Source organism: Epinephelus moara, chromosome 13 (genome assembly GCF_006386435.1).
Source record: "Epinephelus moara isolate mb chromosome 13, YSFRI_EMoa_1.0, whole genome shotgun sequence".
Classification (NCBI taxonomy): Eukaryota; Metazoa; Chordata; class Actinopteri; order Perciformes; family Serranidae; genus Epinephelus; species Epinephelus moara.
Window position 1 is genome coordinate 4,799,095 of NC_065518.1, and position 25,337 is coordinate 4,824,431.

Sequence of the window (25,337 nt, forward strand, 5' to 3'; positions counted from 1 at the left end):
GTTTGTCCAAATACTTATGAGCCCTTAAAGTTGGGGGACTGTGTGAAGAAATGGTTGTAATTCCTACACGGTTCATACTACATTTTTGAAAAAAGCCTTAAATGAAAGCTGAGAGTCTGCACTTTAAGCAGGTATTCATTGTTTCATTTAAAACCCATTGTGGTGGTGTACAGAGCCAAAATGACGACAACTGTATCATTGTCCAAATAATTATGGACCTGACTGTATATATCTTCATCAACTTGTCCTGCTGTCTTTTTATATTTAAATAAGTGAACAAATGAACTATACAAAGTATAATTATACATTATTCTACCAATATATATGTATATATATATATATATATACACACCCACATACCCATAAATTAATATATAATTATTGACATTAATACATTGCTAGTTACAGAAAAAAAAGAAGAAGATTTTAATAGATTTTAAATTGGAATATGTTTGGACATTGCTTGAGTTTGAACTGTTACATAACTTCACTCCATTTATTGAAATACAAAAACTTTTTGTGGTTGTACGCACACTATGAGTTTTGAAATTAGATAATCCTCTTAAATTATAACCCCGCTCTCGGTCACTAAACAGTTTTTAATATTTCCTGGTAGCAGGTTATTTCTTGCTTTAAACACTATTTGTGCAATTTGAAAATCCACAAGATCAGAAAATTCTAATAACTTTGACTGTAAGAATAATGAGTTAATGTGTGCCTGAGGATTGTCATGAGCATTGTTGGAGGGAGCTATACTTCTGCATTGAATCTTCACCATACATATGGTGTAAACTCTGCATTGACATAGAGCCTACGTCGTAGCCTGACGTGCACCTCCCCAGAAATGTAACTGCACCTCGCAGCAATGCAGACCTCCTGTCTGTTTCTGTAAGCTGAAACCATTTCCCTCAGTGGAAACAAAGCTTTTATTTACTTTAATTTCACAGATAAAAAGAAAAGATTAATTTGCCAGAAATATCAATGGATCAGAAAGATTATCTTGATAGCCCTATAACAGTAGAGGAGGTAAAAAGTGCTATTTTATCGATGAAGGTCGGAAAGTCGCCTGGTTTAGACGGCTTTCCCTCAGAGTACTATAAGAGGTACGTCGACAAACTAGCCCCTATCCTTGTGACAGTGTTTAAAGAATCATTCCTATTTGGTAAGCTACCAGAAACATTTAATGAAGCTTTAATTTCTTTAATTGCTAAAAAAGATAAAGACCTAATGGACCCAGGAAGTTTTAGGCCCATCAGTCTAATAAATGTGGACTGCAAAATTCTTATAAAGGTCCTCACTAAGAGGGTAGAAAATATTTTACCATCCGTAATACATGCGGATCAAGTAGGATTTATTAAAGGAAGGTCATCCACAGATAATATAAGACGTCTGTTACATCTCATACAGATCAATCAGGATGAAAATATACCAATAGCTGCCTTTTCGTTAGATGCGCAAAAGGCGTTTGACAGGGTGGAGTGGGGCTTTTTGCGACATACTCTTAGGGTATACGGATGTGGGGAGGGTTTCATTAATTGGATGAATGTGATTTATGCAGATCCCAGAGCTGCAGTAATAACAAATGGAATAATATCACCCTTTTTTAAGTTAACTCGTGGTACTAAACAAGGAGATCCTCTCAGTCCTTTACTTTTTATATTATTTTTGGGACCTCTAGCTGCTGCCATTACGGCAGAAATGGATATTAAAGGGGTTGTGCAGGGCGAAGTGGAGCACAAGATGTTTCTGTATGCAGATGGTATTTTATTACTGATCAAGGACCCTATAATGTCAGTTCCCAATGTTTTATCTATAGTTGAATCTTTCTCAAAAATATCAGGCTATGTAATAAACTGGCAAAAATCTGAAGGGATGCCAATATCAAAAGGGTGTAACCAATCACTTATTTCCAAATTTGGATTTAAATGGATCCCAACTGGAATGAAATATTTAGGTATTAGGCTATGTCCAGATATTGAAAATATTATTTCTATTAACATGTGTCCTTTAATTAAAAAAATGAGAACAAATCTGGACAAATGGAAACTATTAAATTTAACATTATGGAGGAAAATTAATATCATTAAGATGAACGTAGCTCCACAATTTAATTATATCTCTATGATGGTACCAGTAATTATTTCTGATGGAATTTTGAAACAATATAATCATTTGATTACAGACTTTTTGTGGAATGGAAAAAAAATGAGAATAGCTCTGAAAAAACTGTTTGCCTCAAGAGAATGTGGTGGATTGGCCCTCCCTAATATGGAGTTGTATAACATTGCATTTGAAATGAATAAATTAAGAAGGCATTGGGCAAATCATGGATCTAACCCAGGGTGGGTAAAAATAGAGGAGGCGTTAGCAGCTCCATTTGGGGTTGTAGGAATGTTATCTCAGAAGAAGATAGTAAAACAGACAAAAGAGAGGAGCCTAATTTTACAGCACTCTCAATGGGCGTGGACAAGAGCACACAAACTTTTGGGGCTTTCACAATATAGGCAAAGTTATTCCTCTATATGGAATAATTCTTCGATCTCTATAGGAAAAAAGGCGTTTTTTGGGATACATGGATAACAAAAGGGATACGTGTTGTCAATGATCTTTATAAAGAATGTATATTTATATCATTTGAGGACCTTAAAGAGCAATTTAACTTAACTAATAAAGGGGATTTTTGGAAGTATTTGCAGCTCAGGAGTAGTATGAAATCCACTTTTAAGCTAGAAAGGGTAGAGGAAGAGGAGAATGAGGTCCAAAAATTTCTTAATTTACCTCATACTTTACATTCTGCATCAGGATTTTATAAGAAAATGTCAAATATATAAAAAAGAATGTGTGAAAGTCTGAGATTGATATGGCAAAAGGACCTTGGTAAAGAGATTAATGAGGAAACATGGCAAGATGTGATTTCAAATGTGGGATGGGCTACGAGGGATGTGAGATGTAAGTTTATCCACTATAAAATTGTACATAGATATTATTTCACACCCCTGAAACTGTTTAAAATGGGATTAACCCAGGACAAAAAGTGTTGGAAATGTAATAAAGAAGAGGGTACATTTCTTCATGCTATATGGGACTGTCCAAGGGTACTTCCTTTCTGGAAAATGATACTGAAAAAATTTGAAGAGTGGCTTAAATTATCTCTACTAGAATCACTACAGCTATGTCTGTTAGGAGACAAGTCTCTCATACCATCAAGCCTAACTAAGGCAGAGCTTGGATTGATATTAACAGGCTGTATGGTAGCGGCCAGAATCATTTTACGGAACTGGAAGAGCCCATGTAAGCCAGAATGAGTGGCTTAAGCTTATGACAGAGACAGCTGCTTTTGAGAATATGATTGCCAGGGTAAACAATGTCCCAAGCAAAATTAGCCAAATGTGGCAGGCTTTTCTGGCTTGCATTAGGGATGGTGTAGGGTCCTAGTTGACAAGATAGGTATGTGTATTTATATGTGTTGGGATGCACGATATGTCGGTAACTAGGTCGGTATCGGCTGATACTAGTAAAAAAATAATATTTTTATTTATTTATTTTCCTCAACATGTCTGTCAGATCGACATTTCATTGTCATTCGGATGTACAAGTGGCGTATTATTGCTGGCTGCTTGTGATCTTCGGGTGGCTGCGACTTGTTGAGAGAAAACAATATGGTAATCCAATGATTTGTGGATTTTTTAAAAAAATTTTTGGAGGTGAAAAAGGATATTATTTTTTCAAATTTAGGCTATATAGTGTTTTTTTTAGCACAAAATTTGATTTTAGTATAGGCACGTCTTTCTTTTTGTAGAGATCATGTCGTTGTTGGTGGGTATCTGCTGTCGGCCATAGCGGCGGTATTGGTGTTGATTTTAGAGATTGGCCGAAGCTCCCGGGTCGATGCATCTCTACATATATATGTATAAGCTCTGTGATATTCATGAGATGTAAAACTGATACGTTATTGCTGCCTTTTTTTTTTCTCTTTTTTTTCAAATTGGGGGTTTGTTGTGTTTTTTTATTTATTTTTTTGGTAATTTTCTTTTACTGACTCATGGTTACTGTGTATCTCATTTGCATCACTTGGAACAATGTGTCAGTTTTGTTGTTTCTGTTGTTTTTTTTTGTCTGTTTAAAATTAATTAATAAAAACTTAAAGAAAAAAAAAAAAAAAAAAGTGAAGACAATAAAGCCTCCACACACTGTGTGTGATTTATCCTGGCTGAAATGTGTGCAGAGGAAATCTATGCTAGCTGCTAGGCTAATATATACAATGTAAAATGCCATAGGCTTGTGCTAATAATGATAGCATGTTGTATTTGTTTGGAAAACATGTTTAGTATAAGACGGTTGTTTTACTGGTGAACCTTGTGAGCTGTAATGGAGTCGAATTTTGAAAAATGTTGCTGTTGTCCCTGGCTTCATATGAGTGGAGGAAAAGTCTGCTAGCTGCTAGGCTAATTTATACAATGTAAAATGACATAGTCTTGTGCTAAAAGCATTAGCATGTTGTATTTGTGGGGAAAATGTGTCCAGATAAAGACAAGCATTTGTCTGTGAATGCTGTGAGTTGTAGTGAAGCTGATTTGTGTACTTGTGTATGAAATTGTCTCTATTAAGCCATGTTTAATGTGCGTTTAATGTGTGTTTTGAATCAACTGAACTTTTTTTAGTATAAATGCTCACAACAGCGTAGGCTACAGCGTAGGGTCTGCCACACAAGCATAAATCCTGCTTAGGATATTAATTTCCAACCACTGCCTCTCTGAAACTGTTGTGCATATGACAGATACATTTCTTGAAATGTAAAAATTTAAACAGAACAGAAATGAGACTAAAATATTTTTGTCAACAAAAATCAGAAACAACTGGAAAAATTAACACAATCCTGGAACTTTAGGTCAGTGTGTTATGTTAATGAAAAGTGAGGATGGTTTCAAGTTCTTCTATTTATTTATTTTCACAGTTACAGAGAAGCAACAGTTGGATATGAAATTTATAGATCTCAGTAAAAAGTAAAAATGACTATCAGAGACATAAAACAAAACAGTGAAACTGTTGAAATACAGGAATAAAATTGAATATATATACAGAATATATATAATAAAACAAAATAAGATGCTGAACAATCTAATATCGACAGGCTAAAGTAAATATATACAGTATGGAAACTAATGTACAAACGTGTGCATGTGTGTGTTTGGTGAGCTGGCTGGACTCTGCAGTTAATCTCTTTATATAAGAGCTGGTTTAATTCACTTTCAGTCCGGCCTGTAATCCTCCTCTTCCTCCTCCTCCTCCTCCTCCTCCTCCTCCTGCTGCTGTGATGTTTTAATCCACAGATGATGGTGTGTGTGATTCTGCTTTGCTACATCTATCTGACAGTGCTGATAAACTGAGGTTTTTACACACAAAACATACATACAAAGACTTTATAAAATCTGTTGCTCTTTGTGATAAATTAAACTCGCCAACAGTTTATACACGTCAAGCTGAAAAGCTGAAATTTGTAAACTTCCCTGCAAGTGTGTGTGCAAGTTTTGAGACTCCCCTGACATGACTCGATTCACAAATGCATTTTTTCTAAGAGGGGATTGTCTGCAGCCAATCAGATGTCTCACTCCTTTACAGCCAATCACATGAGTACCTCCCCACAAGGGGTGTTATATGACGTCATTAAAGCACGCGACTCCAGGGGGAGTAAGGTGCAGTTTTAGGACCATTTAATTTTCCAAGTGGAGGCTTAGTAACAGAGTAATGTAAATGTAAATTAATTAGTAATAGTAATTAGATTATACAAGCCCAGGTTATGTTACCGTTGCCGGTTCTCTCCGCTCCTCTCACCCACACTTGAGCATCTGTCCGGGGATATACAGTGTCGGGACGCTACGCTGTCCTGCTAGAGTTTTTTCTGTATTGTTTATTTATTTATTTATTTATTTATTTGAGGGAATGGAGTAACTAGTGATGCAATGTTTCCCCTATATACAACCGCCGCTGCTTAAATATGACTGCCGCTGCTGATTTTTTATTATTATATATATATTTTTTTTTCGTCTTAGCTCTTTAGAAACTACTGTTTTATTATTTGGCGCTATGGATGCTTCATATCCAAATCAATTCACACACTTGTGAGTAAAACATATAAGAGGAGAGGAGAGGGCTCCGTCTTATCTCTTCATCTCTTCAACGCCTTAGCCTAATAACTTAAATTAAAAGCACTTTGTAAATGCATGTTCAACAGTTCATATATCAATGTAACAACCTCCAAATATGTATTTGATGAAAATTGCAAATACTTTTACATGCGTACTTTTGTGAATTTAAATTGCACAAATTTAAAACAAGACATATTTGTGTGTGCATCACGAATATGTTTATAAATCTTGTTTTTTTTATATGTGGATTTTCTTTTACTTATATATGGAATGAAACATATTTTTGTGTTCACTGAAAATGTTTTTGTGTTTTGAGTCGTCATATATATATATATATGTATATATATGTATATAAATCCCCAAATATATTTGTGAATCCTTTTTTGTGCATTTATGAATTTCTGTGTGCATTTATTCATTTTGAGACTGTTCTAGCTCCATACACTTCCAAATAAATAAAAAAAACAACAACAACAATTATGTGGAGAAAAAACAATCTGTCCTTTCAGCAAAACATCTATTTACATTGAAGTGACAGCGCCCTCTACTGGTAGTGATTAGTACTGTTCAGTAGTAAAGAGGAAGAAATCAGACGACACTGCTATAAAAACATTAAGTCCACAGAGAGTGGAACCTGATGTGGGCAGACGGGTCAACAAAACTTTAAACCTCTGACCAAAAATAAAAGTACTAATACCACACTGAAAATACTACAAGAAACACACAAGATAAAGTCCCCCATTCAAAACCGTACTTAAGTAAAAGGATGCATCAGCTAAATGTTCTTAAAGTACTTGAAGTAGATGTTTGTATGTTGCAGTAAAATGTATTTTTGGATGAATATTCCTGCTGCATTAATGTATATGTGTCATATTCCTGCTGTAGATGTTTAAGGTTGAGCTCTTTTTAACTCCTTTATATCCTGTTGGGTCGTTTACAGCAACACATCATATTCTATGAGATCATCATATGTTTGAGGTGTGCCTGTCCTGTGAGAACCAAGTACATCTAAAAATTGAGAAAAACAGCCCTAAAGCGGGATTTATAGTTGTGCGTCAACTCTATGCAGAGCCTACGCTGTAGGCATTTTTACTTGTGCGGTGGTGTGTCTGTGTCACTCTGTAGTTACACCTCCAAACCACGAGCTGGCAGTGGAGTTTCTGTGAAGTGCTGTAAAGTTTAGTTTATTCAAAACACATTAAACACACATTAAACATGGCTTAAAATATTTTTTTAAAAATACAAATACACAAATCGGCTTCATAATAACCCACAGCATTCACAGACAAACACTTGTCTTTATCTGGACACATTTCCCCCACAAATACAACATGCTAACATTATTAGCACAAGCCTATGGCATTTTACATTGTATAAATTAGCCTAGCGGCTAGCAGACTTTTTCTTTGCTCATATGAAGCCAGGAACAACAGCAACATTTAACAAAGGTAATGTTACAAATTTCGGCTCCATTACAGCTCACAGGGTTCACTGACAAACAACTGTCTTATACTAAACACGTTTTCCAAACACATACAATACGCTAATATTATTAGCACAAGCCTATGGCATTTTACATTGTATAAATTAGCTTAGTGGCCAGCAGAGATTTTATCTACTCATATGAAGCCAGGATAAATCACACACAGGACCTAAAATGGTATTTTTGTGGAGGCTTTATTGTCTTCACAATTTATTGTTTTCGTTTATCATATGAGACCCACACACAAGACCACAGTAATTATCACCTCCATATATGGTGGTCACCGGCCGTCTTTTATTTCCTCAGTCTTTTATCAGTTCTTTTAAAAGTTGTTGCTCTGCTTTGAAAAGTGCATTATAAATAAAGACTATTATAACAATTAATTATTATTTCCTGTCATTTCATGAATGAGACCCAAAGTCCCCATATGAGGACATCCTTTAAAAAACAAAACAAAAAAAAAAACAAACACTTTCTGTTTAAAGATTAAACTTTAAATGCTGTGCAGCGTTTTACACAGCAAACAGCAGCTGCGGTCTCAGGAGGTTAACCTTCATCCTTCAGTTTATCACAAACATTAAACATCAACACATCTGGAAATACGTGGTTTACACTGGACAGGAAGGAGATTAAAAACTGTCATCAGTAAAGTAACTCTCTCTCTCTACCCGCTTGCTCGTCCTGTGATGTCACAGAGAGAGACAGAGTGACAGAGCGAGCAGCAGTCAGACTGAAGCAGAGTGAAAACTAAGCGGAGCTTCACAGCAGAACAGATCAGCTGTTAAACTCATGACTTCCATCTTGTTTTTCACTGTTTGTGTTGCAGACGTCTCGCTGTGACTCAGTCAGCTACTCTGTGGATGTGGACGTGATGGAGCCTCCTCACAGCAGCATGAACAGTCCCAGTGTGGAGCTGAAGAGTCTGCAGCTGTGTGACAGGGAAGGTCAGTGTGTGTGTGTGTGTGTGTGTGTGTGTGTGTGTGTGTGCCTGCCTGCCATCACTGATGCAGGAGAGGTTGACTGTCCTGGACACTGGTGTTGGTCTCTCTGCTTTACTGTCAGTCAGACCACAGCTGCTGCCAGCTGAGTATAATCTGCTAATCTGCTTTATGATGCGCTGGAAATCATCACGTCCACACTGTGTATCGTATCCTGACACTTTACTCAATGCTGAAATCAGCTGTAAGGTTTAAAAAGGGTTCGATTTACATTGTTGATTATGATAAACAAACATGTGCCAAGACTCAGATTTGGAGCTTTGGTTCAAATTTACATTTTTATTGGTTTGATGATTTATTTACTGTAAGAAATGACACCAAATAAACAACTTTAAATTTTCCAACATGAAATACTATCAGTAATCCACTTTGTGGTCGTTTTGTGTCTCTTTAAAGTTATTTAAAATCTCTTTGTAGCCACTGTGTGTCTCTTTGAAGTCATGAAGCATTTTATTCCTAGTCAATCTGTGTCTTTTCGTAGTCACTTTGTGTCTGTTTGTAGCCACTTTGTGTTTCTTTGAAGTTATGTAGCATCTTTTGTACTCAATTTGTGTCACTTTGTAGCCACTATGTGTCTCTTTGAAGTCATTAAGCATTTTATTCCTAGTCACTTTGTGTCTTTTCGTAGTCACTTTGTGTCTCTTTGTAGCCACTGTGTGTCTCTTTGAAGTAATTAAGCATTTTATTCCTAGTCACTTTGTGTCTTTCGTAGTCACCTTGTGTCCCTTTGTAGCCATTGTGTGTCTCTTTGTAGCCACTTTGTGCCTCTTTGAAGTTATGTAGCATCTTTTGTACTCAATTTGTGTCTCTTTGTAGCCACTGTGTGTCTCTTTGAAGTCAATAAGCATTTTATTCCTAGTCACTTTGTGTCTTTTTGTAGTCACTTTGTGTCTCTTTGTAGCCACTTTGTGTCTCTTTGCAGCCACTTTGTGACTCTTTGAAGTTATGTAGCATCTTTTGTACTCAATTTGTGTCTCTTTATAGCCACTGTGTGTCTTTTTGAAGTCATTAAGCATTTTATTCCTAGTCACTTTGTGTCTTTTTGTAGTCATTAAGCATCTTTTCGTAGTTACTCTGTGTCTGTTTGTAGTCAGTTTCTGTCTCTTTGTAGCCACTGCGTGTCTGTCTGAAGTCGTTTAGCATCTTTTAGTAGTCACATTGTGTCTGTCTGTAGTCATTTTGTATCTCACCACGGTTAACCAATCAGATTTCAGGGGGCCTTTCCACCCCTCTGACCCCGCCCCTGCTTGGCCCCTGTAAGCCGGGATCAGCTTTATCCCTGTGCGACCTTATGAAGGATCAGTGAATATGGATCATAGATAGATGGATCTTTCTGTGTGTGTCATCCCGAGTATTCAATAAAAACAAACCTCAACGTCCGGACAGGATTAAACTCACCACCCAGTGGCTTTAATGAGAGGTGTAACTTTAATGTGTGACAACAACATGAGAAATGAAGAAGAAGGACTCAGGTTCAGTTTGGTGACTTAATATAGAGGCAGCTGGTTTGTGTGACAGATGATGTTTGGCGGCTCTGATTTGAATGTTGATGTAAATGTTTCTAACAGAGCAGAGCGAGGCTGCAGCAGTGACACAAAGTCTATCCAAGATTTGTTCTCCTTTATTTCCCAGTGATGTCAGATGGATCCATAGTTTAGGTCAACAGTCTGTCATGGTAATAATAATGTTGGAATAAATAGTCCTGCAGGTGAGACTCAGGGAGGACATGTGCTGAAGAGGTTTCACTTCTGCTGTTTGTCAGGAACTTTGTTCTTTGTTGACCGAAACTCTGGCAGCAGCTTCAGTCTGGTGAATCTCCACAGTCACTGTGGCTAATTACCTCCTCATGGTGAGTGAATAGACGCTTCACCTCCTCCATTCACCGACAGGATGGAGGGAGCCGGAGGGGGAGGAGGGTGGAGGAAGGATGGAAGGTCAGCTGAAACTGTGCTGTGTTTTGAAGAGTTTGAGGGAAAGTCTAAGTTTAAGAAAAGTTAGTTTGTCTGCAGGTTTTCTGATGTGTTTCGACCTCACAGAGCTGAGAACTGAAGACAGCCCAGTCACCAGAGGAAAATGTGAAATACATGACATTTGTGTGTTTCATAAGTATCATATCAACGATTCTAAAGACAAGTAGTATATGAGCAGTGTCAATTTCGTGACAAAAACTATGACTAAAGTTTGTCTTTAACAACGTTTTTCCCATGACGAAGACGAGACGATGACGAGCTAAATATAGATCTTGACAATAAAAAGTAAGATAAAATCTATGTTTCATTTTCGTTGACGAGACCTGATGAAAATGTTGGTCTTGGACTATCAGACACTGATTAATTATCTTCAAATGCTGCATAAGTGACAGGCTGGTAAACTCCAGTAAATGGTCTGCACCAGGATGTTTCAGTGTATTTTGAAAACAGACAATGCATGTAACAGGCTGAAGTTGACACGGCGTCCCAGAACGTCAACAACCAACACACCCAGGGTACCTTGGACGTCATATGTGGACGTGGAAAGTCCATGACCAAACGTGGACATGACGAGGTCGCAGTGAGGATGTGTTGGTCCCACAAGTTATTTTAAAATAAGATATTTCCCTCACTGACTGTATTTAAGGTGCTGTCAGCCCCAGAGTCGTCTCCTTTGGTCTGAATCAGGGACTCATGTTGTTCCAAAGTTGTATAATTGCCTAGAGTTGGTTCGTGTTCTCACGGCAGCATTTACAAGCGGACCAGATCAAATGCCTTGTGTGAGAAAGCTGCTCTTGATTGGTCAGAATTTCCATGTGGGAAAAATCCAGGAAGTAAAGCAAACGTTGAAGAAGAGTACACTTGCAAGATAAATGTGACACTTTCTAATGTCACAATGGAGGGACAACTACGCAGGTTGATTTTAGCGCTGCTCATCGTGGACTATATTGCTGTCATTGTTCATTTTAGTCAAACCATACAGTTTGAAAACGAGGCGCGGCTCCAACTAGAAAACAATGTTTTGATGCATTGGATGTGCTGAATGTGCATATTAAGGCAGTACAGGAGGAGGTGCACATTAATAATCCTCCAGGACTGTAACATGCTCATGTTTAACCCAAACAATGTGTCATGTGACTGCAGTTGCTTCACATCCAGGTCGGAACACCTTCTCACCACAAACCAACCGCACCAGAGTTAGTTTGGAACCGGACTGAGACCACCTCTTCAAGAAGGTCTCAGTCTGGTTGTTTTGGTGTGTTCACACCTGCACAAACGAACTGCACTGAGGGGGCAAACTGACCTGACTTTGATTGAACTGAACCAAACAGCGCAGGTGTGAAAGCAGCATTAAAAGCAGTTTCTAGTCTGTTACTTTACAAATTAGGAATTTGTGGTGTAACAGTCACAGGGGCCATCTTTATACTTTTAACACTTAAACTACATTGTACTGATCATACCTACTGCTTTTTTCAGCAGGAGCATTTTCAATGCAGGACTTTTACCCTAACAGAGTTGTGGTATTAGTACTTTACTGAAGTAAAGCTTCCTCATATTTCCTCCACCAGTGGTCATTTGTAGGTTATTAAGATCGTCTCTTTAGTTACAAAGACCTCAGGCTTTTTCCTCCCTGTGGCCTCTGGAACAAAAAGTTTGGATGCTCCAGATTTTAAAGTTTTAATTAGTTTCCTGTTAAAAACATCAGATGAGTCATAATAAGACGTCCCATTTTGAACTGTCCTCCTCCTCCTCCTCCTCCTCCTCCTCCTCCTCCTCCTCCTCCTCCTCAACAGGCTCCTTGTTCAGAGTCTCTGAGGCCTTTTGTCTTCTGAGCCGAACTCTGGAGGGACAGAGAGACAGAGAGACACAGAGAGAGGAGATGAATACAGAGAGAGGACAAAAGTTGGACACAGAGCAGGGCGGAATAAAGAAATCCTCCTTTGCTCAAATCATCCTGAAAAATCTTTGTCTGTTGTGATTTAGTGTATATATATATATATATGTATATATTTATATATATATATATATATATATATGTAGAGAGAGAGAGAGAGAGAGAGAGATTATTGGTGGAGGTAATAATACACCAATGATGACATATTTATGAATGCATGACAAAAGAAAAAAGCGATCCGCACACCAAAAGAGCTCCCGTATGCAGTTTTTTATTTTGCGTGACGTTTCGCGGATCGCTTTTTTCTTTTTTCATGCTTTTGATACTTTGTGATCCAGCACCCAACCCAGTGGGCTTCGGGGATGTGCGTGTCCTATTTTTATCATATTTATGAATGCAGACATTGATTTTTGCCAACAAACAACTAAAAACACTACACACTGTCCTTTAAGATCAGAATTTTTTTGTTTAAGTTTAGATTTTTATTTAAGATATAAACTTAAAATACATCTCACAGGATAAAGGCAGTGTGTGTTATATTCACAGAGCCTTCACATCTTTTGAAGAGGGGTTGTATGAGGCACTCAGTCATAGTCAGTGTGTTATCTACTGTAGGAGCCATTCAGCATGTGTATTCATAGGCTGTCATGTGTGAAGTCATGAAGTCATGGGTTGAGATAATTCAGTGTGGACCACAGTGGTGGAGGTTTTCTTGCATTCTTGTCGAGACTCTGATGGTCAGTGACATGTATTAGTGTGTGTATCATCACACACACACACTTATACACACTGACTCTGACATAATCTTCTTATATCATCAGTGAGCTTGTCCCTCAGAACAGATGAACTGAACCACTGGAAGGTTTCTCTTCTTAATCTTTGCCCCAGTGTTACTCAGTGACTGTTTACATGAGTATCGTATTTATGATGTGGTTTTTGGTGCAACCTGGAACGCACACTAAGCATCCACTTTATCAGTTAATTATAGATTTTATACCTTTAGTGTTTAAAAATACATGTTAATATCTGTCAAAAATAATTTGAAGCACGCTGTAGCAACCTGTTACATTAAACTCTGTATTTATTCACCTTGGTGGAATGTAACTAAGTACATTTACTTAAGTATGAATTTGAGGCACTTGCACTTTGCTTGAGTCTGTTCTTTTCGTATCACTTTAGGCCCCGATCACACAGAAAATGTTTTAGCAGCTGGAGGTGGCTTTTTGTGATTGTTTTTTAATCAGAATCAGGAGGCTTTTTGCATCTCATGTTTCTACACTCCAGGCGCCTGGCGTTTTCGCCGGACGACATTTAACTGGACTACTGTCCTTGTCCCAGTATACAAGCATGGGAGGGGAATCTATTTATTGACCCAAGTATGTGCGACTCCTCTACGATAGGTGGAGATATGCCCCCTTTCAGCTTGTTAGTATTGGACCTTTTTCCTGTTGACCTATTACATCACAGACCAAACAATGGACAAACAAGTTAGCTACGGTTAGCTAGCTGCTAACTGGTACCATGGTGGACAACTTTACAGCTCTGTACATTTGGTCCGTCCAAAAAGTCACGGATCTGGATGTAGTCATTCTCCACCTGTTCACCAGAGGCCCTCAGACTTTTCCACCTGCCCCAGTCACCTGACTCCTGCCATTCCCATCACCTGACCATCCCCGCCCACCTACTCACCTGTTCTCCATTTCCCCCATCAGCCCTCATCTCCCCAGTCAGTTGTGTTGCTCTGTGCCTCTGCTTTCCTCTGTTAATCTGAACCTGGATCTGTTCTCTGTTCACCTGAGGACCCTCTGGTACTTCTGTTTGGACTCCAGACCAGTAAGATCTGTGTGCACACCATTTTATTCATCTTCTCAGGGCCCCGCTGAGGCTGCCCACACTTCTGTTTACTTAAAGCTGTTGCTGTTTTTAATGTTGTGTTTATGCTTACCAGAATATGTGCAAAAGATAATTCATCATACACAACAGGGTTGCACCATATGAGGAAAACAGTCTGAAGGATAATGATTTTACATGCGATTAATAAAGTGTACTCAGTTTTCTGCTGCTGAGTACTTAAATTAAAAAAAGAAAACAATTTCCAACATTGTTTGATTGAACAAATTGAAATTAAAATGAACGCAAAACCAGAGAAAGATGGTTTCATTTAAAGTGCAGTTTTCTAATAGGTGCAATTTCTTTTTTGTTTGTTTGTTTTTCACATTGTATTTACTGGCTTTTTTCATTTTGAAGAAACAGAACAAACATTTACAAACTCCATCTCTTCCATCCTAAATCCGTAAAAGAAAAAACAAAGACAGACATTGTTTAGATCTATGCGTGAAGCATCCATGTTTTAGAATTTGTAGCTTCTTTGCAGCAGCACTCATCTGAAGCTTTGTCTACTGTCATGGCTCCACATGAGTCTGGACAGACATGGATGTAAACTGTAACTGTGACTTTGCTGGTTCAGGGACACAACCTCAGGCAGTGATTCAAGTTTTAAAGACAGTCTCCAGTCAGTTTTACTTACTGTTAACATTCTATTTTAAACAGAGAGTAGAGTGTGTGTAATAGTGGGACGTAATGTTAATCCATAACCAGAGCAACAGGACTGCAGCTGCTGTAGTTTGGAAAACAGCAATATGGAACTTAGTCTGATGAATACAAATAAGTCAACAATTAGCACAACACCGACTCTCTCTCTCGCTAACTTCTTTACCGCCTCCTCCTGCTGCAGCTGTTGGATGTGTAGTGATGTGGCAAGGAAGGAGAGATATGTTGCTGAGGTCTGCTGTTTAAAATGGAGTTATGGGATGTTTTGGAGTTGCACCATCTACCAGCATCGGCCATCTTCAGTGCTACATCGTAGGCATCTGGACTTGCTGGAGTTTCTTTATGTCAGAACTGAAGACACTCCTTGGATGAGAGGTGAAACATCTCCAAAAACTCAACCAAGTGCAGTTGCCTATGATGTAGCATTTAAGATTACCGTGACCTGGATGACTGAGAATCTTAAAAGACACCACAACAACTGCTCTCACCTTAGCTCCCAGCGCTGACACTTCCCCGGGCAGCACTCTGATTTGTTTTATTTATTTACTTATTTATTTATTCTTTTCAACTTTTTGACTGAAAGTTGTGTCCGGACCTGTTTGAGGCTGATGCTAGTGAATGTTGCAAACTGTCCACATGTCCCAAAACTGCATTTCAGACAGTGGACTTCAGTAATATGTCTATCCATCCCACCTTGCTCTCTGACTGGGAACCAGTAAAGAAAAGAGGGAGTGAGAGAGACAACCAGGGTGTTGCGTTGTTGCTGCTGGTGGGATTTGGTGAAATTCACTGTGTTGATTGCAGCCATTATGAAAATAAACAGCACACTAAACTGAAGTAAAGAGTGACCACAAAGAGAGATACAACTCTGGTAAAATACAAGATAGGTTGACCAGCGTTAGCTAGCTTACTATGATGTTCATGGTGTTTATGATGTATGACTTGCAGATTCAAACATAGTCATACATCATTCTCCTGTTTTAGCAACATCCTTTTTTAACTTTGAGCAAAACAATTATTCGTCAAAAAATATTTGGTAAACAGTGTGGCGAAACAACATTGTCAGGAGGAAACTTTATGTTTCGGATCCAATAGACCCTTTTACTGTTAGTAAACAGTATTAAATTTTTTGGTGGGCGGGGCTTAGCTGGAGGCAAAAAAAATCTCCACAGACATTAGCTAGCGCTAGCTAACAAGTTCTTTTGGCTTGTGTTAGACAATGGTAGGAGATGATACAAGCGGTGCGTTCAGAAACACTCATCCAAGTGCCAGAACGCACTCTGGAGCAAACTGTACTGTTTGTAAATTCAGAGCGCTGTCTGAATGTAGCGTTGGGTTATCCAGAGCAGCGCACTCTGGACACTCTGTCTGTGGAGACGGAGCAGCAGAGCGCAGAGTGGAGTGAATGTGTGATTAACTTAACCGTTGGTTCATTCATGTAGAAATAAAACGCTCCGTTTCTTCCACCAACAGGGCTCTCATTTTAGTGTAGAGCGTCAGACTGAATTTACCAACGCACCATGTCAGGTCACTCACTCTCCGGGACCGCCAGTGTTACTTGAATAAGTAAACACTGACCAACGGGACCAGACTGGCCGACCCGTATGCTCTCACTCAGTGGATGGATGATGTCACAGGAAGCCAATCTTACAAAGGAGGACCACACTTGTTTGTTTTGCTATGGAAGCTAATGTTAGCTAATGTGCTAAAAAGTTAGCTTTCCAGAGAAATCCAATATTCCTCTTAATCCCTCCCCAGTTTCTGATGAGGTGGACATGATAACCCTTAATACTAGGGTGACCATATTTTGATTTCCAAAAAAGAGGACACTCAGCCTGGCCACGACATAGCCTACTTAAATGATACTCGCAGTTTACCCAAAGATGCCTTATAATTTTAATACATTTAAAATTTATATGTATGGATAGAAAATTCAGTTATATTACAAAATAATATCTCTCAAAGACAGAAATTCAGAGAGGCCCCAATAGGGGACACATACACACACTAGAGTGTGGCGATCCGAGCCCGACGGTACCCGACGGGTCGGGCGGGTTTGGTCAAAAATNCTCAAACACGGAGGTCTCCCTCTCCGCAGCTGAGCACCCACGGCGCACGCCCGGCCTGTTAAATAGCCTGTAACCACTGTGTGACACAAACTCAGTGCTTTGGTCATTAGATAATGTCGGGCTCGGTTCGGGTTCGGACAGAAATATGCTGCCCGTGCCGCACTCTAACACACACACACACACACACACACACACACACACACACACACACACACACACACACACATGGAAAACCGGACATTATCATCAGTTTATAAAAACCCCCCGGACGCCCAGGACTGGACGTGAAAAGTGGACATGTCCGGGCAAAAGAGGACGTTTGGTCAGCCTACTTAATACACATAACCTTATTCATCCCTACAACAGGAAATACTTTTTCCCTAACCTGATATGAAGTGTGCGCTGCACACGTGAGCATTTTTGATGATGGCCTCCGTCCAGTCCTTTGGTCTTATCACATTTAACCATAGTTGTCTTTGTTTTTGTTGACGGGCAGTGGCGGCTGGTTTTGAGCCATGACTCCTTCTATTCTGGCTCCCAATAACACAACAAGACAAACACATTTAAGACTCCTATGTAGCCTACAGCCCTGTGGGGGAGAGGCAGGTTTTGCCTCCAGCTAACAAACTGACATCATTGTGACGTTGGCCCTAAAAGGGTCTATAGCATGTTACAGTGCACATGTACACATGTTGCTGCCTGTGTCTTGATGCATGTGTACCGACTCCTCAGGCACAGCGTCTGCAGACAGTGGCATCGGGGACGTGGACGACCTGCCGGTTCCTCAGCAGATCCGGATCAGTAACATCACCTGCGATTCGTTCAAGATCAGCTGGGACATGGACGGCAGAGGCAGAGACAGGATCACACACTACTTCATCGACCTCAACAAGAAGGAGAACAGGAAGGAGAACAAGTTTAAACACAAGGTTGGTTCAACATAAATAATCTTTTCACCAAACTCACCAAAGTCAAAAAGTGAGTTATGTTTAAACATTGATTAAATCTTGTTAATTTTGCTTATTTGTCCACCACAACAATACATAAGACACAAAAGCCCCGTTTCCACTGAGCAGTTCAGTTCAGTTCAGTTTAGTTCACATTTTTCCCCGTTTCCATGGTACCAACAGAAGCGTTCCTTAGCGTCTCCATGTTTGGTCCCCCCTCTGTTGGGGTACCTAGCACACAGATCTGGTACTAAAAGGTGGAGCTAGAAACCCTGCAGTCTGATTGGTCAGTAGAGGACGGTCACTCTGGTTTTATGTAACCTCTGTTCATACATCAGTAAACTACAACTATAAAATGAAAGAGAAAAAAATAACTTCATTCACTGGGCCGACTGCCGGCAACTTTTAAGGTGGAACGTTAACTTGTAATGTTACTCAATGCATGAGGTGAAGACGTGAATCCATCAGCACACCTTAAATTTCAATATGACAACTATGACTGTTCCATTAGTTTTTATTGTCTGTCTTAGATGACAGACACTTTTAGTAATGAATCCTGTCCTCCTCCCTCTGTGTCATTGTTTTTCAGGACGTACCGACTAAGCTGGTGGCGAAGGCCGTCCCCCTGCCGATGACAGTGAGAGGTCACTGGTTCCTGAGTCCTCGCACAGAGTACACCGTCTCGGTCCAGACAGCCGCCAAACAGCCAGATGGAGACTACGCCGTCTCTCAATGGAGCGAGATCATTGAGTTCTGCACCGCAGGTTGGACAGGAGACTTAAACTCCTCTCTTTGCTTTGCATTCACTCACACTCATCTCATGATCTCTGAATGAAGGATAAGAGTTTGGTCTGTTAACATCATCCTCTCTGCAGCAGCTGCATGAAACAATGAAAAATTGTTGTTGAACAATGAAAAAATTTTCATTGTTCAACAATGAAATCAGAGGCTCTTCCACAAATAATATTGATCAATTATGGACAGTCAGAGGATGCAGTTCAGAGACATGTCCCTCCCATCCCCCTGTGTTAAATGTTGTTCTGGTCTTGAGGTGCTTCGACACCTTTGAAAGTAGCTCTTCTTTTCCCCGATTATGTGGCATGAGTGATATGTAGACGTGAAGTTATACTTGGTATACTTCAATATTAAAATATTTTCATCCCTCCAAGAATCGCCACTTTAATGTGATCGAGGGGTTTGCATGTCCCCGTGGTCCTGGGCGCTGTGTAGGGTTTCCAAAGGCAAAGTGGTCCTAGGGGAGGGACCAGACTGAGAGAAGTTTAAGAAGACCACGATGAAACGGCACATTGAGGAAAAGAGTACCTCACATGGTATGGAGAAACTGGGGCCTCCCTCTGGAGCCAGACCTGGTGGGAGGCTCACCAGTGAGCGTGTGATGGTTGGGCCTTGGGCAATGGGGCCCAGTCAGACTCAGCCCAAATGACCGACATGAAGCCACCACCCTGTGGGCCCACCACCCACAGCGACTGGCATTGGGGCTGGATGCATTTTGTGTTTCGCTTAGCTTGCCGCCCCCGTGACCCGGCTTTGGATAAACAGTTTAAAATGGATGGATGGATGAACATGTTCTAAAGTCATCTTGTAGACAGTTGTGTTTTTTATTTCCACCAGGCTCATCTCACAACCTACTGGACCTATGAACCTAATGTTTTGTGTGCACATTCATCTCATCATCAAATCATCTCAGCTGAAAGCAACAAGCCCTACCGTCTGTTACAGGACATATTTTGGCCTTTTTGTGGATCAGAAACATCTATAGAAATGTTTGGCCACATTTTGAACAAAAGCATCTGCAGATTAATTCCATCCCTTATATGTCATGATCCTCTAACGTTAGACACCATACAGGATTAAAAAGTCAATGATTTTTATAATCTTCACCACCATCTTGACTGTAAGGGAGCCTGGAGGGACAGTTCCACCAGCTGTAGCTGAGCATGGTTTTGTTCATCCCACCACATGGTGTCAAACTAACTGGGAGTGTTTTACCTGCTCAGTTTTGTAGACTTGCAGTTTTTATTAATTTGGTCATTTTTTCTTTATATTTGTGCCTCTATCAAAAGTCAGTCAGTGAGCAGTCTACATGGTTAAATGTTTTGCTTTGTCTGTTGTCGTTCTGCTGTCTGTTGTTATTTCCTGCTTCATTGTGCTGCCTACAGAGAGTTAACACTGTTAAAGGCCAGTTATCAATAATATGGCTGGCTGTGATTTTACCTGGAGAGGTCGTGTATTAATGATACTCGTTACCTGGAGAGGTTGGAAACAGATATACGTTTCTTCCCTGTTCCAAAACCAAAATCAGACCCTGAAAAGTGTAGGGTTAGCTAGCTAGCTACTGAAGATATAGTCTGCTGAATGTATACACAACCAGTGGTATTCATTTCTCCAAAAATATGATCATATCTCTTCAGGGAGTGCAGTTAGCCACAGTGTGGGCTCCATGATTACTCTGACAGCTTGACGTACCATCACAAAGGGGCGGGACAGGGGCTGTCTGGAGTGGTTTTGATCAGCTGGAGCGGCCGCCTGGTGGAGATCTTCACTTTATGTGTGCACTTTTTTAGTTGCATTTATATTTAGTTTTAATTGTCTTTCCATAGATCAAAAGCATCTTGTGAGTCAGATGAAAAAATGAATCCTCCACTGTTGTTGTTCTGTCACAGTATGAAGTGTCCTCGTGTGTGTTTTGCCTGCAGATTACTCCACCGTCCATCTGAACCAGCTGCTGCAGAAAGCCGAGGCCATCGCCGGCAGGATGCTGCCGTTCACCGTCTTCTACAGAAACCAGCAGAAAGAGTACTTCCAACAGGCCAGGTGTGTGTTTGTGTGTGTGTGTGCGTTTGCTGATGTCCTCTATCCATCCAGCTGTGTTTTAACCCCACTGTGTGCTGTCCCCAGCCCCTCTTATCGCTCCAGAGACGCTCAGTGCCGGCGCATGCTGCCGTCAGTCAAAGACAACAGCGGCAGTCATGGGTCACCCATCAGCGGCAAACTGAAGGGGATCTTCTTCAGCTGCAACACCGAGTTCAACACAGGAAAACCTCCCCAGGACTCCCCATACGGACCATTCCGCTTCCAGGTACAGCCACAGACAGGTTGTGAGATGGTGGGTACTGCCTTGCATTGCGTTGTGTTGTGCTGTGTTGTTGTCTTGTCAATAACATTTTGCAGGTTCATTATTACTCTGAACTGTGTGGAGATAAAGCTCCACTGCTCCAACAGTTTGTGGTTGTCTTAACTGATGTTGCTCCACAACTGTTTGGTTGTACAGCTGATGTTGCTCCACAGGTTTCTGTTTCTACAGTTGTTACTTCACTGGTATCTACAGTAGTTGTACAGTTGACATTTCACAATCCTTTTCTGGTTGTACAGTTCACCTCACTTCCTTGGTTTCTGGTTGTATTGTTGATGTTTCTCCACTGGTCTTCGGTTCTGCAGTTACACTGTATTTGTTCCTGCACAGATCCAAGCAGACATCCTCTTCAACCACAACACCAACATCTACTTTGGGGATTTCTACTGCATGTACACGTCCTACCACTACGTCATCGTGGTCCTGGCTCCTGATGGCTCGGATGGAGATGCCTTCTGTAAAGGGAGGCTACCAGTGCTGGACAGATCCAACAACTGCTTCCTGAGCTGCACTAACGAGGAGGATGGCTCTCTGTCTTTCCGTCATGCCCAGGACGTCATCCTGGAGGTGATCTACACCGAGCCGGTAGATCTGTCTTTAGGGACGGTGGCACAGATCAGTGGGCACCAGCTTATGAGTCAGTCCACCGTCAACGCCAAGAAAGACCCGAGCTGCAAGATCTGCAACATCAGCGTGGGACGTTAGCTGAATGTTTTGACTAGACGACCAGCTAACTTGCTAAAAAGTGACATGGTGAATAGATAGTAGCTAAGAAGCTACTAATTAAGTTCACCACCTGCTCGTTGTGGAACGAGTAGCTAGCTAAGTGCTAGCGATGCCTGGCTAGCTAGCAGGCAGTCCACTTAACTAAACACTAAATCCACTTATTTAATGTGTATAGTCACTTTATTAAACCTTCAACTGATTCTGGTGTTATAAACCTTCTCTCTTGGTCATCCAGAAATCATAGAACCGTAGTTACATGTGTAACTTAAAGGATAATATAGAACTGATGTGAAACCAGAACGTAACTCTATTGAAGACATACGAAAACCCAAAATAACAAAATATCCTGTCTGACAACTTAACAGTGCTCAACAAATTAGAGAAGTATTTCATTGGTGGGAAGATGGTCTGTTTTTGAAACTGGGCTGTCTGTGCAGAAGAATGAAAATACTTTTAAAATTGGTGCCACATGACAAGAGGAAACAGGAAAAGGGCCGTGGCCTTCGCTTTTGCTCAAAAGGTAGAATGCACCACGCAGCACCGGACCAATGCTGTTTTCCACAGAAAACAATATGGCACCCACTTCCTGTTCTCAGACTCTCATTTTACAGCCAAACAGTGCACTACAATATGTTTCTGTAGACATTTTATGTGAGAAATAGGCAGTGTAGTAACAGAATATTAGTTTAGATTTGATCAGCACTGCAGAGTTTGATCTGAGTTTGAGTGGCAGAGAGGGACTCGAAAAACAAGGGGTAGGGGTAAAAATAACAGATGGGAGTGAGCGTTTGTCTTTAAGAGCCAGAAGACTGCCTGATACCTTTTTAATATTGTTGAGTACATCATTTAGAAAAAAAAACATGGCTCCTCTGAGTAAAGAGTATTTCTATCAGACACTAAACACTGTGGCAGCAATTAAAACCTTGTTGCTGCTAAATGTCTCACTAATGACAGAAGGTACTTTTCCTCACATATATATATTTTTAAATGAAGCCAAGAGAAACAATGTCTACAGCTATTTTTCTGACTGATTGAGCACGAGACAATATTTTTTTTTTTTTTAAATAACAGTGTGTTCTGCTTTTATTTCAGTAATCAATGGACAGCTAATATATGACACATTAATGACCTGATAACTGTTAATATGTTTCTGCTCTTGGCAAATAACATCACCACACTCTAACACTTGAATAAGACAAAGGGCTGCTGTTGTTGTCGTGGAGATGAAACTGTTGTCTTCTGATTTCTGGGTTTTCACCAGGTTGTTATCTGTGAGCAAAAAGAGACGCTGCAGACTGAAAAATGAAAATTATAGATGTATTACCTTAAATATGTTTCTGTGGTTTTTTGTTTTTTTTGGTCGCAGCATAAACTGAGGATCTGGGAGGGTTCGACTAATGCTGCAAAATGAGTTGGGTAAAGATGATGTGACAGTAGGAAGCCACAACAGATCTGGGTACAAATCAAAAGATTGAGAAAACAAATTCTTAAAAGTTGAAGTGTGTAATATTTAGGGGCGGTGCATGTAATCAGATTAACAACCAGTTACAACCAGCTAAAAGTTCTCCTGGTTTGAATTTTCTCAGTGTTCATTGTTCAGGAGTTTTTTACAGAAATCTGAAGCAGCACAATGTTGCAGCAGATTGTTATTTTACCCGATATAAACTCACTTCAGGGAGTGTAGATAAGTTGATTTATGGGACTTCTGATGAAGTTTAATCCATTGTTTTACGCGCCGTTAGGACCTCACAGCCCTTCTGCCCTCTCACGCCATGCATGCTCGCCACTGTTGTCCAGTGTCAAAGTTTACTTTTTATTTAGCTCGTCTTGTTTTGCTGTGAAATAAAGGTCAGATATTTTTTAGTCAGTCTTTGTTGATAATGTGAACAAATTACTGTCACAGGTTTCATCACCAAAAATAGTTTTCATTTCTACAAAAAAATTTCATGAATTTATGAAACTACACAAAGTTTGTTTTACATTTTTTTTCCCCAAACATGTTTACGTTCAGCAGCTTCACAGAAACTAATCTGATTTATGTCTTCAGTAATCTGTTGCTTACATGTCGTGTGTTCTTTCCATGTTTTATCTTCTCATCACGTTTTCTCTCTGACAGGAAGCTGCCAACAGTAACCGCTCTGAGCACATTCATCATGTGAGCTACACACATTTCCTCAGCTCACTTTCTCTGGACTCGTCAGCAAAACTTCATTTTTAATTCTCTTAGGGTGTTTTCACACTTGGTCCTTTTCAGCCCTCTCAACAGACTCAGAGCTGTGACTCAGCATTTTTTGTGCATTTGTGAACACTCCAAAAGAACTCAGACCCTTCTGAAGTGAACTGAACTCAGACTGCTTTGCTCTTTGCCACTGTATTCAGCCCTCTAGATCACATGCTGTTGACCTGGGACGCCTGAAAAAACAGACGAAACCATGTCTGCCTGTAACGCTTGCAAGGACGCAGGACGAGGAGTGGTTTGATCAACTTTAAGGTACTGCACGTCTCCAGATGTGGAATATAGAATACATCAAACAGCAACAGTCTACAGCACAGACACACTGAGGGTTTCCTCCAATTTTAGGTACATCTGAAAGCAATGGAGCTTCATAACCACACTGCAGCGCCACGTCAAAGTAAAAAAACACTACGTCAGTATATATTATATGTTGTAGACTATAGTGTGAATAGAAAGAAGACTGAGGCCCTGTCAGAGCTGAAGCAGACCAGAAAGAGAATGCCTTTCAAATTAACTGACAATGTGAACACAAAAAGAACTGAGTCCCTTTTCTGTTGGTCCACTTTTTGGTGCACTTTAAGTGGACTAAGTTTGGTTTGTTTAAAATGGACGAAATGTGAAAACATCCTTAAACTGCTCCTCGTCCTGCACCCTTGCAAGCGTTGCAGGCCGACGTTGTTTTGTCTGTTTTTACAAGCATCCCAGGTCAACAGCATGTAATCTAGAGGGCTGAATACAACAGCAAAGAGTAAAGTGAACCTGGAGCACTTTGTGTTCACAGGTCACAGGTTAAGCGAACCTCACTGCGGTGGTCTGACTACACTGTAATTTCCTGGGACTTTCCCCATAGTGGCTGCGGGAGGTCGTTGTTTGATTAATCCTGTATACATTGATCTCAAATGAAAACCATAATTGTTAGACATGTCTTATTTTTGCAGCAGAAAGCGAAGGCTTCTGTCCTCCCAGTCATCATGTTGTACCCTCACTGTGCTTTGTTGCGTGTGGTGCAAAACGTGACACCAGAGGAGAAAATGAACGCCTTTACACTTTGTTAATATAAATGACCATATCTCAAATACTAAATAATTATTAATTCAAATAACTTGTGTAGTATCACACAATCCATTCTTTATATTTCTACTTTTAAATCTTTTGGATCATTTT

General features: G+C 40.1%; 1 protein-coding gene across 2 annotated transcripts; it reads left to right on the forward strand.

The window, feature by feature from the left end:
- Positions 1–8,332: 8,332 nt before the first annotated feature.
- On the forward strand, positions 8,333–23,652 carry LOC126399467 (phytanoyl-CoA hydroxylase-interacting protein-like). 2 transcript variants are annotated; one of them, XM_050059470.1, is made up of 6 exons: positions 8,333–8,573; positions 17,843–18,039; positions 18,647–18,821; positions 20,775–20,892; positions 20,977–21,184; positions 21,542–23,652. In XM_050059470.1, exons 1-6 carry the CDS (start codon positions 8,501–8,503, stop codon positions 21,914–21,916), a joined length of 1,146 nt encoding a protein of 381 aa, XP_049915427.1. In that variant the 5' UTR covers positions 8,333–8,500; the 3' UTR covers positions 21,917–23,652. The 2 variants fall into 2 exon arrangements, with proteins under 2 accessions (XP_049915427.1, XP_049915428.1); XM_050059471.1 differs by having other exon boundaries at positions 20,977–21,157; positions 21,542–23,649.
- Positions 23,653–25,337: the final 1,685 nt, after the last annotated feature.

What these genes read in the sequence shown, in the direction of transcription:
- LOC126399467 (XM_050059470.1), top strand. Translation starts at nt 8,501, where the DNA reads ATGGAGCCTCCTCACAGCAGCATGAACAGTCCCAGTGTGGAGCTGAAG. An exon ending in GCAGCTGTGTGACAGGGAAG is followed by an intron (nt 8,574 to 17,842) that starts GTCAGTGTGTGT and finishes CCGACTCCTCAG; the next exon opens with GCACAGCGTCTGCAGACAGT. An exon ending in CACAGACAGGTTGTGAGATG is followed by an intron (nt 21,185 to 21,541) that starts GTGGGTACTGCC and finishes GTTCCTGCACAG; the next exon opens with ATCCAAGCAGACATCCTCTT.